Source organism: Sphaeramia orbicularis, chromosome 22 (assembly GCF_902148855.1).
Source record: "Sphaeramia orbicularis chromosome 22, fSphaOr1.1, whole genome shotgun sequence".
Classification (NCBI taxonomy): domain Eukaryota; kingdom Metazoa; phylum Chordata; class Actinopteri; order Kurtiformes; family Apogonidae; genus Sphaeramia; species Sphaeramia orbicularis.
The window spans coordinates 29,593,830-29,616,998 of record NC_043978.1 but is presented as its reverse complement, the minus strand read 5'-3'; the positions used below and the strand labels follow the sequence as shown (position 1 = coordinate 29,616,998).

At 37.2% G+C, this 23,169-nt stretch overlaps 1 protein-coding gene across 2 annotated transcripts in view; it reads right to left on the bottom strand.

Annotated features, from left to right (window-relative positions):
* The window catches only part of aqr (aquarius intron-binding spliceosomal factor), a 146,066-nt gene that overhangs the window by 75,773 nt on the left and 47,124 nt on the right, over positions 1-23,169 (bottom strand). For both annotated transcript variants that reach the window (XM_030127148.1, XM_030127149.1), the window contains exons 19-25: positions 21,781-21,948; positions 15,221-15,390; positions 13,021-13,262; positions 12,752-12,901; positions 8,143-8,212; positions 3,821-3,931; positions 526-635 (exon numbers count right to left, since the gene is read on the bottom strand). In XM_030127148.1, the coding sequence (XP_029983008.1) occupies positions 526-635; positions 3,821-3,931; positions 8,143-8,212; positions 12,752-12,901; positions 13,021-13,262; positions 15,221-15,390; positions 21,781-21,948 (1,021 nt within the window). The remainder of the gene's footprint in view (positions 1-525; positions 636-3,820; positions 3,932-8,142; positions 8,213-12,751; positions 12,902-13,020; positions 13,263-15,220; positions 15,391-21,780; positions 21,949-23,169) is intronic.

Genomic DNA, 23,169 nt, shown 5'->3' with positions numbered 1-23,169 from the left:
TTTCAGTCAGCACTGGAAAGTATGCTGTCAGTCACCACTTTTAGGAAATTACTCTCCAAGTGCCGAGTATGCTAGGTATGAGGTCAGTGCCTGTGGTCCAGAACGATGCGGGGTTAAGCAGACAGGATTGGCTCTGAGTGCAGGGCTGCAGGGACGGATCTCTTACACTGCTGGAGAGCTTTGAGAGGCCAGCGATGCCTAATGAAGATAAACCAGGTCCACTGGCTGGCATATGGGAGTATCGAGTAGCCCTGTCACTGCGTTGGCTCACACTAATTACGTATGTGGGCAGCTGGGCTTCTTCTTGTATGAATGTGTGTGTTTGTGTGTGTGAGTCTGTCGGCTTTGATCAAACAGTGTGGGTCGCGCCGCGGTGGATATGAGCTTTACGTCTGTAGCCATTTGTTGAACGCGCATTCACACGTTCAAAGGGTCTCGGCTTTCACTTGTGCGTTTCTGTTTGTTTAGGTGCATCTGTGGGGGTGTGTGTGTTTTCTGTCTCCACCTGTCCACGCCTGTCCTCACCTGCTGAAGTCCTTCTCAGTCTCCAGCTCCTCCTCTCCGTGGCCCAGACGCAGGAGGTGGCGTTCGTCAATGTCCAGGGCCATGATCTTTTCAAACAGCTGGTTCAGAGCCTACGGAACACATTACCGCAACAAGTAAATACAACCAGAATGGAAATGGAAAGCCAACTTTTATTTATTTTGGGGTGATTGACCTATATGGTTTTTACGGAACCTTTATTGACTATCATAATCAAGGAGCTCTATAAGTGATATCTGAAAGGAATGCTGACCAGTAAATTGTATGATAAACACATAGACAGCCTGAAAACATAAGTACTTCATTTATCAGGTTTGTGGGACTCTTTGTGGCAAAACGTCAAAATTCTACAGAGAAATAAGTTAAAACTGATGATGGATATGATTGTGATAATTTATATATGTCATGTTAAAATTCTAATTACTTTAAAGTTGGTCTCCATATCCATAAAGACGGAATTCTGAGATTGAAGTTAGAATTTAGAGAAAAAGGTCAAAATTCTGAGAAAAAAGTCAGAATTCTGAGATTAAAGTCAGAATTCTCAGAAAAAAGTCAGAATTCTAGAGAAAAAAAGTTAGAATTCAGACTTTTTTCAAAGAATTCTGACTTTAATCTCAGAACAATAAAAAAAAATATTTAAAACAGTCAAAATTCTGAGAAAAAAGTCAGAATTCCAAGATTAAAGCCTGAATTCTGACATTAAAAACGGAATTCTGACTTTTTTTTCTCAAAATTCAGATTTTTTTCTCAGAAAAATAATAATAAAAAAAAAATTGGAACTTAATTTTTTTTTTTTTTTTTTTTTCCAGTGGCCCTAATCCTCTTCCATAGTATTATAAGTCCCTGAGACCCAGGAAGGTAAAAGCCTTTTTTTTCCCCATTAAATAATTGGCTTGATGGGAAACTGTCCCTTGTAGTGGACAGGATTTTTTTTTTTTTTAAGCAAAGCTATGAAGCTCTTGTCCACTACAGAGGACAAAATGCATTGCTGGGTCTCAAGAAGACATGATTGTGATAATATACGTATTATGATAAAATAGTCATTATATTTAAGTTGCTTTCAGTATATGCTTTAACACAACATATGTTTGTGTTGACTTTAGAGGAAAATATTACACAGAAAGCAGAAGAAATGTAATTTTTACTTCAATGTCCTACAGTTAAGTTATAGTTCAAATAACTTGTTTAGATGACTTTATTAGGTATTCATGTTCTTTGGTACTAATGATGACACAAATGGACATGTGAGTGGGCAGAGCAAACTGAACTCTGTTTACTGAACGGTTTGGGATGAATGTGCATACCATTATAGCTCTAATTCTCTAATGGGTTATTCAGTCTTGTTAACAACATACTGAAAGACATAAGACCTGTTCATAGATGTAGGCAATTTGAGATACGCTGTAACCAATCAGTGGTGGGAGGGACACTGACAGCCCAGAGTGAAGAGTACAGATTCATGTAGATGCCACAGAATCACAGCTTTAAAATCAAAATATCTGACATGATATTTAATTAAGGCTAATAGTCAGTCACTCTCTAGTCTTTTATATTTGTTGTGTACATAAATCCTGTTTGGACTCTTGATTCTTGATTTTGTTACCCCGCCACCAAAGGGGAGACAAGGAGTAGTGTTTTTGGTTTGGTTTGTTTGTTTGTTTGGTAACACTTGAGCAGCAAAACTATTGGTTGAATTCATACCAAATTGGTTTTATCGATTGTCAGCGCCCTAGAAAATACATGGTTATTTTTTGGGAAAAGTAGGTCAAAGTTTAAATTTTGTATGAATTTTCTAAATCTTTTTTTCCCCATTTACTTATAATGGGCGATATTTCAAATGTCTGTAGCAGCAAAACTATAGGTTGAATTCATACCAAATTGGGTTTATAGATTGCCAATGACCCAGAATAGATGTGGTTACATTTTGGAAAGAGTAGGTCAAAGTTCAAATTTTTTATGAATTTTGCAAATCTTTTTTTTTTTTCTCTCCCATTTATTTATAATGGGCAAAATTTCACGTCTATAAAAACATCAATTTTGTTTCAGTTTACTTCAAATTTGGCACAAATATAAAGGCAATTGATATGCTGACATCATGATGACATCAGCTGGATCCATGCTAATATAAGCTACAATATGTGCAAGGGGAGGGGTTTGTTGTGCCTGGCACCTCTTGTTTTTATTCCTATTGCTTCTATCTTGCATTTTGATCTTATAACCACCTGAATTTTTTTAATCCTTAGCACTGAAAATGAAGGAATGTTTTTTTAAAGCAATGGAATTACTCTCATCTTTTAAAATGAATAAATTGTATTAATGAATTGTATTTATTCTATTTATTGTACCATGAAGAGGAAGGTACAATACATACGTAGATTAGGTGTATTACATAACTGTGATTATGCTGACTCCATAATCTTGTGACTGAGTGTATTTTGTTACTATCCAGTCACGGAAAAAATTATTAGACCACCCTTGTTTTCTTCAATTTCTTGTTCATTTTAATGCCTGGTACAACTAAAGGTACATTTGTTTGGACAAATATAATGATAACAACTAAAATAGCTCATAAGAGTTTAATTTCAGAGCTGATATCTATCCATTTTCCATGTTTTCTTGATAATAACCAAAATCACTTCAGTTCTTACATCAATATCTATGGCATTGTACTGACAAAAACAGTGCTTTTAGGCATTCCATGTTTTCTTTTCTGTCTGTTTTAGTCACATGATACACACAGGAGTTAGTACTTGATTGCATAACTATTGTTTTTGATGGTCTAATAATTTTTTCCATGATTGTATTGTGTCTGAATGTGAATGCAGCAATGTGTAGCACTATTGTCCAAAACAAATTTCCATTGTGGAACAAAAAAGTTGATCCTGATCCTGACTTTACATTCATTCTGAGTGAAATAGCTAAGAGGTAAGTTTCTGTACGAGGTATATCAACGGCAGGGTGAGCTACTGCACCAAAATAAATATATCCATCTTACAGCTAAGGTTCCCTTTGGCGAGCCTCCACTGGTGTAAAACAACAGTAGATTACTCTATGATTAAATACTGAGGGGGGAGCAGTGGGGGCCCATGGGAGCTTAGATTTTAATTTTTCCTCCACGCTTTGAAAATGACTATCGCCTGATTAATGGGCAGTTCTGAGCCCTGGCAGTAAATTCTCCAGACAGCATCACACTTTTTGAGCTTGGTGTTGGGGGAAAACATCTCAGAGGTCACAGATGTGGTGTGGCTGTGTGTGTTGATGTTTGTGTGTAGTTAACCTGGTTTGAATGTGTGACTATGAGGGTCCTCTGCTCAGGAAAGTTGTGATAGAGGTTGGAGATGATCTGGACAGCGACATCTGTCTTTCCAGTACCGGGTGGGCCTACGACCTGGAGACACATTAGGTAGTAAAGATTAATTTAAAAAAAATCAATAAATAAAAATGCATTAACAGAAAAAAGGAAGGGAAGTAACTGGAAACAAAAGAAACACAAATGATAGGATATAATGCAAAAGTTGTTAAGAATAACTAAGAATGACACCAAAACTAGCAACTGGCATCAAAAATTTCAAACAGGAAATCAAGATTTGTGGAATTTTACTTTTAGTTTGTCGAGGAGCAGGTTTTTGATGTGAAGCTCATTCAGTCTAAGAATACATCAAATGCAGGACTGTGTGATATGATGAAATATATTGTGTGAGGATTGAAGAATGTCTACAGCTTCAAGTCACCTTCTTTATTAAACGGTTTTTTGGACAATGCACTGTGTTTTTCCACATGGCATGGCAAGCTGATTTTTGTTGGTATTGGGTTCTAATTAAGGCAAAAATTATTCATATTTATTTTTACATTTACTGGCTGTGACACAGTTGGTAGAGCGGGTCGTCCAGTGACCAAAGGGTCTGTGGTTCGAATCCTGGCTCGAAGTGTCCTTGGGCAAGAACCCTGAACCCTAAATTGCTCCCAGTAGGGCCTGGCAGTGCCTTGCATGGCAGCAGGGCGAATGTGAGGCCTTGTAAAGCACTTTGGGCACCATGAAGGTGTATAAAATGTACTATATAAGTGCAGTCCATTTACTGTTACAATGATATCAAATACACAGTACTATCATAGTAAATTTAGCCACTTCACCCAGTTAATACCTGGAAACCTTTAGTTTTCCTTGTCTTTTGAATTAAAACCTTAAAAAAAACACCTAAACACCTTCTGGCGACCAAAAGCATCTGCTGATCTAAAATGCTTAATAACTTAATTATTCTGACATCTGAATTCATTATGATTTATCCTTAAAGATTCACTTTTGTGTCAGTTTTCTCTAACCTTTTAATTTACTTCAAGTTTTTATGAACATCCATCTGATCATTAGATTTAATATAGGACAATGCCTGCTTTTCACTGACGAATGCTAAATGCAGAGGAGAATATTATAGTAAATGGTGATAAATCACTTAGGAAAGGTCTAATGTGGAGAAAAAAGAAAAAGAAAGAAAAATAAATTATATATATGGAAGTCGCAACAAAATTGGTTTGATGCCTCCAAGGGCTGAGAATGAACAAAACAGCACCAGAAACAACATTTGCCCAATGAAGCTGCAACCTTCACACAAACACCACTTCCACCCTAGAGTTTCCATCCCTTTTAAGCTGCAGTTTTCATCTTAAACTGCTTTGCTGTGCTGTAGATGTTGTTTTTTTCTCCAACTTTCCTGGCTCTTAACAGAGTCTTTTAAAGTTTGCTTTTTGATTCAGTTCCAGATGCTAATTACTGAGCTCTATAGTGTGAGATAAATAATATTCATGTTCGAGGTGTAAAATGGTTTTGTACATTATGGGGCTACTGGGCTTTTCTTAGCATCTATAAATCAAGTTTGGCCACATAACCCCTGAGAAAACTAAAAACACTAAAGCCAAGGTGTCAAAATAAAATTAAAACAACACACATACTCATAAAATGGAAACAATTAAGAAAAATAAAATAAAACTAATCAATATGACGAAAAATTGGTATCACCATTTTTTTTTTTTTTTAATTCTTGTAATTCCAGGAGGTATCATTTTTTCACTTGTGCTTTATTGTACTGTGAAATATATATAAATGTCATGTAGACTCAGATTAATGTAGGCTTTACTTGATCCCATAAAATGAGAAACTATAATACGTAATAAGCATGTACAGAACAATACATTTTACTGCCTACTCAAACTGCTACCATAACAGTATGGTGGTATATGAAAAAGGCATATGGAGCATGCATAAAGGTAGAGCAACCAGCACTGTAATAAAGAATTCTAAACTAGAATTGTACAGATAGGCAAAGACCAAAATAGCACAAATGAGAGAAAAGCTCCGCAAGGTATACTGGTCTGTCAAGCCTCCCACTTATAAGCAGGTGGTACTTTACTGCTGTATCCTAGGTACCATGTTAATAAGTCTGATATTTACCTAACTAGGACGAAAAAAAACAGCTAATTTACTGAATAAATATTCATGAAACAGGTTGGTCTTGTATCTTAGGTGAGTAATTCTGCTAAAAATAGTGAGTGCAATTAGATATTCCCGCATAAATCAGGACATTAACAGCCACGCCAGGTCGACCGGGAAGTAGTGTGTGTGTTTGTGTGAGTGTGTGTTTATTGTGGCTGCTAACGACTGTGACATATGCCAAGAAGGAAGGTTAGAGGGGGTGAGGAGAGCAGCAGTGGAAGGCAAGCATGCACAGTTGTTTTATGACTCTGCTGATAGCCTGCCTGCCTGCCATTTTTACCTTAGCTAGCTGCACAATAAATAACTCCCAACACATTGCCAGCTTCCAATCACCACATCAGATAGCACTTTTGTCCAAACAATGTGTGTGTGTTTTACGCTGGTCTTGAGATACAAATGGAAAACTGGAATGACATGGCTGTGAAAACTGTATATGAACTGGGTCTATTTGCCTGTTTATGTTTGGAGGACTATTTCATGGGGAAAGTCCAAATTACAGAGAGGGGTGGGGGGTGGAGGCTCAGATAAATTTGTCATCAGTCTACATGAGTGATAGAGATAGAGACAGTGAGCAACAGCATAAATACTGGTGAAGAAATTCCCTTGGTGTACATTAAGTTTGATTAATGTGCGGATATCTGGCTTTACAACAATATGACAGAACAGATACACCTGCAGCAGCAGCAATAGGTGAGTGACGAGGCTTTGCCCAGAGTTCCTCTCATGATGCTCAGCGCTAATCACCTCTACTGAGGCCAGATATTCAGAATTAAAAGAATGATATGTTATTTTGACCTTTAACTCTGCTTTTAATTCCAAACTCTTAAAAGCAGGGTGAAGTCCAGTACCAGAACTCTTACAGGTACCAAAACCACCAATCAATTAATTCTATGTATCCACAGACTGTATTATTCACTGTATAAAGTACAAAGCAGAGCCAACCGATTAATGCCCCCCCCCCGTCCGTCCGTGTGCTTCCTGTGTACCTCACAATTTCATTCTGCAGGTGTGCCTGGGCATTAATACTGTCAATTAATTGTCACTTACATTTTAAAGAATTACTTACCAAACAATTTTTATGTCACTACTTATAAAATATAGATACATCTTTTTCAAAAGTCTGCTCTCCGCAGCATAAAAACTACCCCATCTATAACCCATGATTCTCCACAGGTCACATACTAGTCTAATACAAGACTATTATACAGCGTTTTAAAGTTGTGTAACTTATCTTTGTGAGATAAACATGCAACTGTTAATTCACATGTCTACCATTATTTAATATAAGACTATTATATCATGTGTATATCAATGTTCTTATTTCATATATCGGCCGATATATCGGTTATTGGCAAGTATGTCGGATATTGGCCAATATATCGGATATCAGCTATCTTTAGCCCCTAGTATCAGTATTGGCCACAAAAATCCCATATCAGTCAGGCAATTAGAAAAGCACTCGGAGAGTGCAGACCTCTGCCAACACAGATCAGATCACCACCAAAATTTAATCATTTGTTCCTCATGCCGGTATCAACATTCCCTGAAAATTTCATCAAAATCCGTCCTTAACTTTTTGAATTATCTTGCTAACAGACAAACAAATAAGCAAACAAACCCCGATGAAAACATAACCTCATGTAGTAGAAACACTGCCATTTCAGCATCAAACTCCGTTCTTTTCATTTAGAGCTGCATCCAGTGGTAAAAACAATAACACTACTTCTAGTTTTTATTTCTTTGTCAATTTCTTTGACTCTAAAAGTTGTTTCTTAGCGGTTTCATCCCATTTCATCCTTTTCAGACACTTTGGTCAAAGGCCCCATTGTGTTAGACTCATTACTCCCTCTAGTGGTCACATAAATCCCAAACCCATTAGTGTCAACACATTCAATTCTTATCTCTACAATCCAAAACAATGGCATTTTTGTCATACTTTCAGAGATCTTTATTCTAAACTCTAATGATAATTTAAGGTAATTCTTTTAAATATTTGAAAGTAGAAATCCTACAAATTGCCAGTCTCTAAAATCGGAACATTTTCTTTGGGTTCATTCATTCTTTCAATCTAGTGTAAACCTAGTGTTTAAAAATAATGAAAACTCCGTACTGACCATGGTGAGTCCCGGCTGCATCCCGGCTCGAATTGCTTCAATCTGCGTGGGTGTGAACTGAATCGTATTCCTGTAAGAAATAAAAGAATCACAGCTCGTATTAATAAATCAGCTAATTAGCCTGAGCAACAGAACAGCCTTGAAAGCATAAACAGAATCTCATAAATCTGTTCAACTGTTTTCAACATTGGTCCGACATCCATTTCTTTTTTTTTTCTTTTTTTTTTAAACCTTTGTTGTGTTGTTTTTGAGACCATCAATAAACATGATTAAATCAGTGCTTCCCCATGGATGTGACGCTTCTGTCAAGATTTAAATATCAAAGTACAAACTAGAGAAGCTAAACCACTATCAGATAATTCTTTAATTTCCATCAAGGGCAGCTATTTTGTGGTGTTTTAATTAGTGGAGGAATATAAAAAAGCCTCTTGTTTTCACCTTTAATTGCATAAAAATTTTCATCTATGAATAGAGGGACCCAAATAGCACCACAACATTACATGACTAACAAGTCAGAAGAGACACCACGGAGACAAGGACACATAACATTATCAAAACAATCACAGCAATTCACACAAGCACTGGGGTTGCCGTAATAAGAATGCATAGTAGCTTTGTTCCAGTGAGAATTTATAGCAGAGATGGTTTGTAAAAAGGTTGATGACTGAGGTCTGATGGTGGTTATTAGTTATCAAGGACCAATTAGTGTTAGTGGACCAATTAACCATACTTTCATTGTCTTTGCAGCATGAACATCCATAATAAATGTCACAAAAGACTGTCTGAAACAGGCTGAACATTTTTCTATAATTTTATTGGGAGCATATGAAATTAAACTTTACTTTCTTGTAGTTGAAATTAATTAAAATCAAATGTAATCTTACAAAGAAATTAATCTTAGCTAGACAAAAGCACTGAAGGGAATGGGCAATTTTTATAGCTCATTTACTAATGATTCACAAAATTATAAACACAGATGCACACAGTTCCACCAGCTCTACCAAGACCAAATTAGTGCACATACACCTGATGAAGGGATTCTTCAAACAACACCAGCACAGCTTGTTAACCCTCCGGTATCCCATCCAGCAAGGCCCTTACTAAGCACCAAGTGTGCCTTTTTGGCACACTTGTGGAATAATGTCAAAAAAAATTTCATACAGTTTGTTTTTCATTCTTTTACACTTTTTTCTATTTCATCAATGTGAGCCTTAAATAAAAATACCAAATACTCAATAGTTGTCACATTTTTTAACCCTTTAAATGCCGTGATTGTAATGCGAACTAACCTGTTTTTTTTTGGATGCTCAAACACAATTTTTTTTTTTTTTTCAATATACTACATAAAAAGCAGATCACATATTATTTGATTTTTGCAGCCTGGCATATGTCAATGATTAACAGCAACTTTGGTTAATTTGCATTATTATTTTTGGCGCTAGGTCAAATGTTCAAAAATACTAGCATCTGTCACCAAGTGTGCGTAAAATGCACACCTATAAATCAAACTATTAAATATTATATATTGATTTATTTTTCTGCTCCAATTTGATTTTATTTTTGTAAATCAAGGTCAGCCCTAATCATACATAATAAATGGAAGAAATAGTGCGTTTTAGGCACACTTGGGAGACAGATGCTCATCTTGTAATTTTCTTTTGTTTACAATGTGCAAATTGTAGTTGGTGGCCAGAATTTTAAAGATCATGCACAAATGAACAACTTTTGAATTCTAACCTTATTTAAATTGTGAAAAATAATATTAAGTTTTTTAACAGGAAGTGCAAAGTGTGCCTAAAAGGTGCACCCGGATACCGAAGGGTTAATATACTATGACTAGAGATGTAACGATATGAAAATTTCATATCACGGGTATTGTGACCAAAATTATCATGGCTATCATAATTATCGCAGTATTGTTGAAATGTGCTGAAAATGTTCAAAAAGTACTTATGCACACACTGAAATAATTTAAGCTGTATTTTGAAAAAACAAACAAACAAAAAAACCAAACAAATAATACACGCACAATGTACTGTCTGTTGGCAGAAACACAAAATATTAACATGTAAACATCAAACATACAAATGTGCATTAAAGATGGCACCTTATGGACATAAGAGATATTTGCACTAGGGGTGGGAACTGATAGTATTTTATCCATTTCAATGTCATTGTCGATTCTGCTTACCAATCCAATTCATTCCTGAGTAGTTGGACAGGTCAAAGTGGCGCTTGTTTGACCATTTTCTATATCAAATCATTCTGAATGTCACAATGAGAGAGACAGAGACAGAGGTATGTATGGGGCAGGGTGTTTTCACAGGCAGCCGTGCTTTCACACGCCAAACATTGCAAACTGCACAAGTACGCCTAGAGAGCCGCTGCTTCTCCAGGAAATGAGCAGTATCACCGTGAGTTTTCAAAGTGCGGTAATCGAACACGGGTTTAATGATAATTTGAACTTAAACCGTAATACTGTCAGTAACTTCACCGGATTTTATTGTTATACCAGTAGTCGTTACATCCCTAAGTATGAAGTGCAAATGCAGGTTTTATGCATGCCATCCTCTATGAAAACAGCAACACAAACCACAGACAGATAGAAAGACACTTAGAAATGGAGTAAGTTGAAGATACATTTTTTTGCAGAGTTCTAACCGTTCACAAAGGCATATCAGGATCACCACTGCAATGGAGTAGAGCAAAGGTGGATTCCACAGAGGATATTAAAGATGGCATCACACATGATGCAGAGGAGACAGATGGAGAAGTCACCTTTGTGGGCCACCATAGAAGTGAAATCTGAGTTTCATAATTCACAACACTGTGGTCAGGTCTGAGCAGTACATACAGTTATTCTACATGATAGGTAGGCAATTGATTTTGATATTAACAATTAAGAGGAAATAAAGTGCACGGTGTATATCTACTATAGAACCAGGATTAATATTTATTGTATTTTCCTTTAAGTTTTTTTTTTTTTGTATAAAGCCTCATGACTTTATTTGACAGTAACATCTGCTTTGGTTCCCATTGAACCTCTAGATGATTTAGTGACATATCAGTTGGTCTTTCCCATAATAATCACAGGACCAGATATAACACAGGCAAAAATGTGAACTGTTTGTAGCCAATCTGCTGCAATAAGGCTTTTCTGCCATTTCAAATAAATGAATCCAAGTGGAGAAAAATCCTTCTTCTACCAACCTCTTTCTATGTTAAATTATGGCAGGATTAAGCAGTAAAGCAACACTTGCAAACTTTAGTAAATCACATTGAGGAACTCATTTAAATACTAACGTTGTGCATATGTTATGTATTGTGTTTGTTCATATACCTGCAAGTCACAACATTGGGGCGATATTGAACAATGTTTTCTTATATTGCAGATTTTCCTTACATATGGTTCAGGCCCATTTGGAACTATTGCACATTTACATTAACTCTTTCGGTGCCAGACAGTTAAGGGGCTAATAAGCCTTAAAAGTGCCACAGAATTTGGCCGTTTTTCAGTATTTCGCGTCGTTTTTATAATATTTGAAGAATCCTGCAGGAAACCGCTCGGTAACATCCGACCGATTGCTGATTAGATTCAAAACGCACCGGACGCAGCCGATTCATTATTGATCGTAATTTGCATAATTTACAATAATAATAATAATAATAATCTTTATTTATATAGCACTTTTCATACATTAAAAACTGTAGCACAAAGTGCTTAACATATCAGTTTAAAAATCAGTACCGCCCCCCACCCACATCCACCCACTCACCCGCACACACACACACACACACACACATATACATGCAAACCCACAAGCTCACACATACTTAAGAAGACTGACTGAGCACGGGTAGACCAGAACAAAAATGTACAAGTAAAAGTAAAACATCAATTTAGGAGGCGCTGTCTCAGGGAGCCATCCGCACGAGGAGGCAGCCGCCGACCCCGGCGACCAGGCACCAGCAACACAGCCCCACATCCCAACTAGTGGGAGAGGGCCAACTGGGACCCCCACCAACCAGAAAGGAGCGGACCCCAGTGAGAGAAGGCGCCACAGCCCCCGGAGTCCACAGCCACCCCCCGGCATGGAGGGCTCCCTCTGATGAAACACCGGAGAATAAGAAACATTAAAAAGGTATAAAAATATTATTCGGTCGCATGACCTCAAATTCCCGTCTGATTGGTCTCAAAAGGGGGACACAGAAAGAACGTCATCGAAATGTGAGAAAGAAATGGGGGTGGATGGTTTGTTTGTACACAAATATGGCGTGTTCTCCAAAGCCGATCTGATCGGCCCGTGGCACTTTAAAGGTTGTATTCGTAAAGCCGATTTAATCGGCCCATGGCATTGAAAGAGTTAAGGATAATGATACTGAATGATAATGATATTTAATGATACTGAAAACATGGAATCTGATATTAGCCATGGCCGAAAGTTGGCAAACCTCTTTCATTCTCGGTGTATTTACAGATTGTTGTGGCAGTAAAAAGAGGTTGTTACAGCGGCCCTAAAACTTCACTAAGAAGCCAAGGTTTAACAAAACACTACAGACCCCTTTGACCCCTTAGTGTTACTGGAAGACTGTGGTTTTGACCTCTCACCTTTTGGGCTGGTTGTAAGGGTATGGCCCCCGATTGGGGGTGACATAGGGTTCAATACTCAAAGTCATGTCCTCTTCTTTGTTTTCCGCCTCTTCATCAGCCTTTCTCTTCTTCCCTTTTTCTGTTTTATCTGAGATGGGAAACTTGATTCTGGAAATTAGAAAGACCAAATGTGGACCATTATTACCATTCTATTTGTATTTGAGTACAAATTTTACATTAATTGACAAAAATATTTTAACTCATCATATCAGCCCTTTGAATTTTACCTGAAAGGTGGGACTTGCAGTTCAGGATTTTTCTCAGTAACATTGATGGTGTGACCGGGGAAACATGAACGCAGGTGATCCAGGGAGAGAAAGGTGTCGTTGAAATCCAGTGTGGAGATCTGATTAGGCATTTTGGAGTAGTGGGCGCTGCCTGGGTCTCCATAACCAAGGATAATGTCATGAAGCCAATCTGGGACGACACACTCAGTGTTCATCAGGTTTCTGATGGTCTCCAACACCGCCTGGTTGACACAGAAGACAGTTAAACAACTAACTAGGGATGCACCGATCTGACTTTCTCAGTTTTGATGCTGATACGGGGAGTTTGCATATCGGTCAGTACCCGATACTGATCCGATATCATTGTTGATTTAGAGCAGAGGTTTTCACCTGGGGATGACACTCTCCTGGGGGAGCATGTGTGTGTGTTAGTGACTACTGTTGTACATCACAACAGTATAAATCACTCGGCACTCCCCCCACCCCACATACACACACACACACACACACACACACACACACACACACACACACACACACACACACACCTGGTCGCAAATTTATTTCCGGAGGGCAGCAGGTAGTAGAGGGGAGCTCACTTTCACTTTCTCACAGCTTTATCTACAGAGCTATATAACCCACCACATCCTCCACATGCGGGTCCATCGTGTTCCTTTTAGAATTACACTTGGCATGCATGACATAGCCCGTTGTCACAAAAATTTAAGGAGATGGATAGGTCTTACAGATTTGTTGCTTTGACCGATCCAGCTAAAATGTTGATATCGGGGCCAATATCCTTACAACTAACTACTGAAAATGTTACAAATTACAAACGATAACCAAATAACAAGAAGCTGGAACCCATATTTTCAGTGCCTGACAACAGGGCAAAGTGCAACGCATTTGGCTGAAAGTCCTTCACTTGTTCTGACATTTAAAACATATGTGGATGAGGTGGTAGTTTTGTTGACAGTATGTGCAGCAATAGAGAGAGGGTCTGACAATAATCGATTGTGGATGGTGTTCTCTCAGACAGGTGATACAATGTGTTGCCAAATATGTGGTCGTAACCACTTGAAAAATATAAGACACAAAGACGCGGAATATCTATACGAAACAACCAGCAGTTACATTAAGCAACTGCTATTTTAATGCACATTTTTGGATCATACTTTCTATTGTATGAATGACTAAATTCTATTTAGCTACTGCAAGTATGCTCAGTTAGCACTTAAAAATAAAAACCTCAATCAATGTGGTAAGTTCAAACTATACCAACCCTGCAACTCGCATAACTTAAATAAATAAATAAATAAATAAATGAATGAATTTAAAGCATCATGAAAATTGCCAAACCTCTTAGACTTCACACTTGTTAGTAGCTGGTTCAGTTGGATAAGAATATCTGTGAGGTGACAGAACAACAGGAAAACTGTCTATCAATTATATTTTAATGAGCTGCAAACTGCCTAATACCCCGTGCATCAAACACTGGGTAGGAAGTGTGTTTACTTTGATCTGTGTCAAACTTCAAAGATGAAGAAGAATGTTTCTTGAATACCCATTAGTTCTTGTGTCTTTCAAACTGAAGAAAAAAAAAAAAAACATACGAAAAAGCACTGGGAAAAAAAGAGACAACATCTGTCATTCTTTGGCTGTAAAAGACAGAAACGGGTGTGCAAAATAATGCATAAGACAGATGGGATTTACAGACTTGACCCTGAAAAAGACATGAGCTGTCAGTTATTCGCAAAATTGGAGATATGAGCTGACTTCAAAGTGCTGGACAGTTATTAAAATTGTACAAAAAAGCATAGTTTTTAGTGAAATACATTAAAATAAGTTGTCACAGCACCTTAGCCCTCCTTAAAGTCACAGAAAACCCTCACATCAGGACTTAAATGAACACAGTGGACATAGCTTTGAACCTCCTGTATGTCTGAATGGAATTATTTTGCTGCCCCTCAAAGCGTGGAGTCTTTCAGGGTAGGGGGTGTGGGGGGAGCATTGGGCGGGCCTTGAGAGGGTTGTAATCTCAGAGCTGCCCTGGCCCCAACCTCGCACCTCCAACAACCAAGGGAGTGTAATATATACAATAGATCATTGATGGGTGGTGGTGGTGGTGCCAGAGCTCAAGGTCTGAAGATAAAAAACTCAGACAGAATACAGAATGAGGGCTGCTCCGCCAGGTCCAAACCTTGAAATTATTCTCCTTGGGTTTGCGTCTCATGATGATGTTGAACGTCTCGTACGGGTCCTCGGTGCCGCTCTGAATGCTGCTCGTCATGTCCTGCTGGTACTGGTTCGGGTCCAGCCACACACGGAAAGTTCTGGAGTCTCCGCGCAGCTTCGGCTTCGGTTCGGGGCCTACATGAGTATACAGAAAGAATATACAATCATTAGTATTTACATCAGGGCCGTCCAAACTGGCACATTTGGTCCACGCTGACAGTTATTTTAGGGTTCCTACAGGTTTCTATAAGGTAAATTTACGACTTTTTAAGACTACTTAGAACTGAATTTAATGCCCATTTCACAGCCATACTGGCAAAAATTCCTGACTCCTTTACTTTAGGAAATGTATTTATTTACTCCAGTGCCTTAAAGAAGTGATATTTTGCTTTTTTAAATGGAATTATGCATTTTAAAACATTTCCCTGTGGTCTACATAAACTGTAAATGCTATTCTTGGGTCTGAATTCTTCATTAATTCAACTCCAAAGGTCCATCTTCAACCCTATTTCTGACTAATGACACCAGAAAGGTGGTTTTGAGCACTGGCCCTTTAAATGCAAATGAGCCACTTCACGCCCCACCCCCTCCAGGTTGTTGACTGTGCTGCTCTGTCCTGTTAAGATACTTGTGTTCGTTAATACAACCAACAACTGAACATTCTATGTAATCGGCTCGAACTTTGGACATATTTTCATAATGGACTCCAACGGTTGCTGCTGACAAACAATTATGGCGTACTTGGAGAAAAGTTCGTGAAAAGTCTTGACCTTAAATGTCTTGACATAACTAGTTATAAACATAACAAATTAAGCAGGAATTAAAATGGGTTGTAGAAATCCACTCGATTTTTGCCGGAATGAATATATAATGATAGCTTTGCAGCACCTGGAGGGTTCAAACTCAAACTTTTGGAATTATTAGGGTCCAAATACACAAATAAATGAACCAAAGACTAATAAAAGTGGGTTTAGCTAAATATGACCCCTTTAAGACTTTTTAAGACCTATTTCAGACTACTTAGAACAGAATTTAATGCCCATTTCACAGCCATACTGACAAAAATTTGTGACTTCTATAATTTAGGAAAATACATTTATTTACTACAACTCCTTAATTCCCACCGTTTCGAGTCATTTCTCACCAGGGGCGGCAAAGTTAGCGATAATTGTTTCCTAATTTCAATATAAATTGTCGGGTTGGAACAAGTGGAATTGAGTCAGCTAACGTTACTTTCTTCGCAGCTTGGATATATAACAGACATATTTAAACACAATAAAGCCAACAAAATTAGGGAAACAAAACTAAAGACGTACCATATTAAATCTAATACATATTAAAGACTTTTTTCAGTAAGTATTGAATGCAAATTTGTAAATTCAAGACTTTTAAGAATTTAAGCCTCTGCAGTTCTTGCCTATTCTTGGCTTAATTTGACAGTTCTGTAAAATCCTAACCATGAGGACAATAAAAGTTCTATGCAGCTGAAAAAAGACACACTATGGGCAAGATTATGAGATTTTTTGTTTTGTTTTTTTGCTTCTCTATTAAATTAAATCCATCTAATAAACAAAGAACCGCAGCACTGTCTCACTACAGCTCTCTCTACATTTTTCTATTTCGCAATAATTTACTATCATAAACCCATTTATCTTTAGTTTTCTTGCGTTCACTTTGCTTCTACTGCCAGTTAAAAATATAAAATGTTTCAATGTTTGGTTGTTTTCCTTAATTTCCCTTCTGTTGAATGAACACTTTATTTTTTAATTTACAGTATTAGTTTAAGGAGCAGGGTTGAAATTTTGATCATTTTGGCATGGAAATTTCAAATAGCCCTTCATGTGTAATGAATTTGGGCAGGTGAATTATATGTCACAACCACAAAATGTCCATTGGTTCATACCATGTCAATTTCATTTTTGCTGTTGTGTTGTGTTTCACATTCCTCCATCAATATTTGCCAACTGGATGCTGCTTTGTGTTGTAAAAAGGGTGAAAAAATAGTGCAAACAATGAAAAAGTAAACACAAGGGTATATTAAAGTGCTATAATGTAATATAGATGTATGCAAATGTAGATGAATATAAATAGACATCAGATGGCATTTTATATGTTGTATATCATATATTCATAATGCAGGCGAGTACATAATGACAGCAGGAGATGTAAAATATAGATTTGTACTGTGTTGTAAACAGTGAGTGAATGTGATCATATTGTCTGACATTACAAGTTTTGATGTTGCGCATCATACTCTTGATGGCTTTAGTTTTAAGAATTTAAATTACACTTTGTTTTTATCCACACTGTATGGAAACAGGTCATTTACTAATATTTTTATATATCTATTATGTGAGCCTTTGCTACCACAGAGAAAACTCAACAATGTTCACGTTATTCTTTTCTACATTTAGAGTATATTCACTTCTGTTTGCTGTGACAATGCAAACAAAAACTTCCAAGTTTCTATTTTCATTCATATTTAATCTAAAATTTCCTTTGAAAAGTTCCTTGTAAGATAAATTATATCATATCATATTTTGACTGTCTTCTTTATTTTGCCTTCAACAAAGTACCGTTTATTTTTCAAGTATTTTACTTAAAATGTAACATAATATAATTTTAATATTGAATAAAAATTACAATTTCAATTTTAGAATTTGAATATTACAATTTAATTTGGAATTTTGCAAAGAAATAGGGAATCGAATTTTTCATTTTAAATTTGGAATGTTGAATGTGATTTTTTTTTTAAATTTGGAATGTTTCAGTGTAAAACAGATTTCAGTTTAGATTGTTTGTTACGTTTGAATTTGGAATTTTACACTGGAATTAAACGTCACATTTTGAATTTTAAATTTGGAATGTTATAATGGAATATGGGTTTGAATTTAGAATTTTAATTTTCCTTCTGCCTTTAAAAAAAAATCTACACACCCTTTATTTTACAAAATATCTCTGAACACACTGATGCAGAAAAGCTCAGACAAATCACTGTTTGTGGACGACTCCGCAGAAAATATCAGCTGAAGTAGATGCAGAGGTTTTAGTTTGTCATGAAATAACCTTAACTTTAGGTTTTCAAAGTGTATTCATTATATTTGACAGTTTTCGCCATAATACTGCACTATATATGTCTCCAACTGTATCCCTGCTGACTGTAATGTGCTGCAGCTAAAACATTAATTTATAAACCTACATGACCTATATTTGATGTTTCAGGTGCAGGTTCATTACACAATGCAACAATGTCATGCAATCCTATTCTAATTGCTTTGTTTTTACTGTCCACACAGATATACAGACTGCAGTTATTAACCCTTTCATGCATAGTGGTCAGCTGTTCAATGGTGTTCTCTTGTATATTCATGGATTTTGTTGTTTTAGTTCCATATCAGCCAACAGAGTGGACGCTTATGCATCATCCCATAAACTGCAATTCATACCAATACTGTAACTTTGTTGTTCTAGATAAACCTGATCTGCTCTCATCTAGTGTAAAAAAAAAGCTAATTGTTATTGTTGTTTTTTTTTTTAAACAAAAAGTTGTTTTTTGCATATTATCTCCATGAAGTGAGTAATAACTAGTATTATAGTATATTAAAATGTGAGAAAACATCAGATTAGCAGCATTAAAAATTAAAATGTTTTTATTTCATAGTTTTTACACAGTATGTCAGTAAATACATCTTTCTTTGCATCTAAAATTAAACGCATGGTGTCCAGCTGAGTGGATAATTTTGTAACTCCATGAAAAATAGGTTCCTAAAAAAAATTCAGTCACATTGTTTGTTTGTTTTTCATGCCTAAAGAGGAATAAAAACACTCAGAGAAAAAAAAAAATACAGATTAAGGCTCTCACAATTAATGCATGAAAGGGTTAAAAACCTTCACTCTAGGAAGCATGTTTAAAAATTCCTGTTGAAAAAATGTAGAGAAAAACATCCATTTTGGAAAATATCTGCATTAGTGTGGGGCGATAATAACGTGAACGTGTAATACCATGTTATCTGGATAATAACAGCATATAAACACTATATCTATATAATAATGGAGATTTTGATCATAACATGCACACTTCAAACAGAAAAAAAAACTTTAAAGCACAGCCTTCCGTGCTTCACTGTCAGAAATCTGGTCCTCTTTGAGCATAGGTATTATGTGTAGATGCCTGACTGGCAGACACAATGCCTTCAGCTCTGTCCCATAGGGAGTCTGCTTGGGGGCAGCTTTTCACAGATGTCTAAATAGATTGTTGTACAGAGCTGCAGGGCACAGTCCAGGAGAGCGAAACTCAATCCTGTCGACTGTGAAGCGGAGGCACCTATATATGTGTCCACATGTACGAGAATGCACATATGGGGAATCATCAGACGGTGCTATAACCCAAGAATGGAAGCTACGCACTTCACACTATGGGGACAACTATGGGGACAGCTGGGATAAGGCCACAGTGTGTTATTGTGATAAACTGTCAGCTACTGAAATATGGGATTACATCATGGTTTGTTAGAAGATTTATTGCATTTGTTTGACATATGCAGTATATGTAATGCAGTATATGCTTGTGTATCACCACACCTTTACAAAGTGCAGAATGATTTATGATACGATGCCCAGTAACCCTCGGCAGCACTTATCCCCGCCGGAGAGCTGAAAGTTTAACAAAGCCGACACACGCAAACCATGTTCCCTCTGTTTAGAAAGCTCTGCCCTCTGCATATTTAATCCAAACGGATGAGAGGGAGGAAAGGGGAAGGGTGCTTCAGTGCATGGACACATGTTCTGACAGAGAGGAAGGCAAAACACTTAGGAAAGTAGAACTGCAGGTGAACTCAGGTAACGCGGTTGCTCCGAGGCTGTGGAGAAGCAGCAGGGAAACAGTCAACAGATTAGATCATGTTACTGAGCAATTTGGGTTTTTGCCTTTCAGGAAAGTGATTTGAATTTGGTCTGAGGGGATTATTTCTGTTTGAACAAAGAGAAGATCCTTTTCATTTTTTTCTATTGTTTTATTACTCATGTTCTTTCAAATGTTTATTACCCCATCCCCCCGAAGGGAAGGCAAGGGGTATTGTTTTTGGTTTGGTTTGTTTCTTTGTTGTTAACACTCCAGCAGCAAAACTATTGGTTGAATTCATACCAAATTTGGTTTATAGATTGCCAGTGACCCAGAATAGATGTCATTACATTTTGGGAAAAGAAGGTCAAAGTTCCAATTTTTTATGAATTTAAAAAAAAAAAAAAATTCCCTCCCATTTACTTATAATGGGTGGAATTTCAAATGTCTCTAAAAACTACAGGTTGGATTCATTTCAAATTTTACATGTAGCATCATCAGGACAATGTCTATAAAGGTTGTTCACAGTTTGGAAAAATTTAGATTTTTGATACATTTTTGAAATATTAAAAACATGCCTTTATTTAAAATGGGCCATATTTTGATGGTTTATGAAATGTAAATGGTTAGAGATATCAATATAGCTACTATTGAGCACTGATAGGAAGTCATATATGGACTTTCAGTTGGGTCCATGACCTTTGACCTTGAGTGACCCTGAAGCATCAAACTCAAGGTCTCCAATGTCTAGATTTCAACGATCTTCTTCTCCAAAACTACTGGTTGGATTCATTGAAAATTTTATATGTACCTTCCTCAGGACAATGTCTACAAAGATGATTCACAGTTTTGAGAAATTTAGATTTTTTAAATTTTTGACAAAATTTTAAATATCAAAAATTTGTCTTTATTTATAATGGGCCATATTTTGATGGGTTATAACATGTAAATGGTTACAGATATCAATATAGTTGCTATTGAGCACTGATAGGGAGTCACATATGGACTTTCAATTAATGTGTTGTGTTCTCCTCCTGTGAAAGTACCGCCCACTTCTATTGGGAGATTGATCTCCTGCATCAAAACCATAGGACTTGAACATAGTGACAGAACCTGACAACCTCACAAATTCAACTTGTTATTGATGCTTGATAGAACATGCCAGTGAGCTACAGGGCCATTAGTCCTATTTTTATTCTTGTGCTATTGTTGTACTTGACTTTACCTGCAACTCTTTTTTTAGTTTGTGCAGCATTGTTTGCTTAATTCTTTTTTAGTTTTCATCTTTCTGAAACCTGCCACATGTTTTCACTGCTGTTTTTCGCTTTAGTCTCACTAGAATAACCCAGACTCAGACACAAGTCCAGGTTTTTCATAACATGATTGGCTTGCGTTGTGGTTTGTAAACCTATTGTTCGATAAAACAAACCAATGTGGCTTTTCAGTTAAATCCAATAAATATAGCAAAGGTGATGCCCCAAAGCTTGCGGGTGCTCACCTCAGGTAAACGAAATGTTAATGTGAGCAGGTCAAGTCTCACCGTGACTGTCGCCATGACAACCCCAGTCAGACCCAATCAGAGGTATCGGTGGACGGAAATGACTGGGTGAAGAAGGTCTGAAGGCAGGACGGCTGTCATGTGTCACAGTTTGTGTTTATGACAGTGGGAGAGTACAGTGACATACCTTCCTCAATGACACGTCCCTTGTCATCCAGCATGCCCTGCACCTCGCAGCCCCTCACGTACACCAGCCCCGTCTGCTCCACAAAGGGCTGTCGCCGGTCGAAGCGTGTGCCGTAGGGCAGGTTGGGCCGCACCGTGATCAGAAAGCAAACATCGTGCTTCCGCAGCCCTAAAAAAGAAAAAAAAGGGGGATGAAAAAATGAAAGACAAAAAAGGTAGAAAGAAGAGAAGGAAAGACAGAAAAAAGAGTTGCAGAGAGAAAAAGGACAAAGACAGAACGAGAAGTGGAGTGGGAGTGAGACAGAAGTGAGTGTGGGGGGAGTTTGGAGATGCGAGAAAGCACCCTGTCAGCATTTGCCTGATCTTTAAAACATGAAGCTCTAATTATACGATGGGGAAAGGGCTGGCAGACGGAAGGAAGTAATACTTCATACCTCCTCTGAATTCCAAAGACAGTAAAACCACAGAAAAAGAGGATATTCCGGGAAAATGAGTGAATAGGGATTTATAAAATGGCTAAGCATAAAATCCACCCTATCATTCCCTCTACAGCAAATTCTTATTTAAAATACAAATTCATTGTCAATAGAACTCATGCATAAAGTAATATACAAACACATTTTTTTGTAATAGTTGTTTATATGAATGCTTTGTTCTTATTTTGTTTTTTTCACAGTTATTTTTTATTGAGTTTTTTACAGGAGTAGTGCAAAAAAAAATCTAAACAATAGGAATTGTTCCTTTTATATATTTATTTTGTGAGTAATCATTGATTTCTGGGATTCATCACTATCATACTATGTTGGTTCTTCTCTTACTAGTGTAGTCTGGCTCACTAGAAGTATTCTGCTGCAATAAGGGTGAATATTTCCGATGCACAGTGGCAGGATGGTTGTTCTCCTTGCTTCCACTATCAGTGTGTTATCGCTAAGAAAGTCCCTCTCGAAAGCACAACCGCCTCAGAGTTGCAACTTCGCCCTGAAAATGGAAAGTTTTGACAGGTGTCTTTTTATGCCCTATTTTTTCCTTGCTCCCTCATGCACATGTTCCACCAAAACAACTTCTCTCCTGACACTGTTTTGCAAATGCACTGTCACGGCATCCTGCACTCAGCACTGATCAAGAACTAGCCGAACAACACAGATAACTTTTACCCCTATTTCAGAACGGTTATGGAGGGTGCCAGACATATCTACAGAGGTGGCACAGTGCTTATTAAGTATAAAAGTCTGGTTAGCGGAGAATCCTTAAAGTGCAACTTCTCACCACTCAGAGCTGAACTCGACCCACTGGATGAGTCTAAAAAGTGCTAAAAAGTCTTAGAAAGGGAAAAAGAACTAGGAATGTGTGTCTCAGAGGAGGAATGGATCAATATCTGGAGAACTCAACG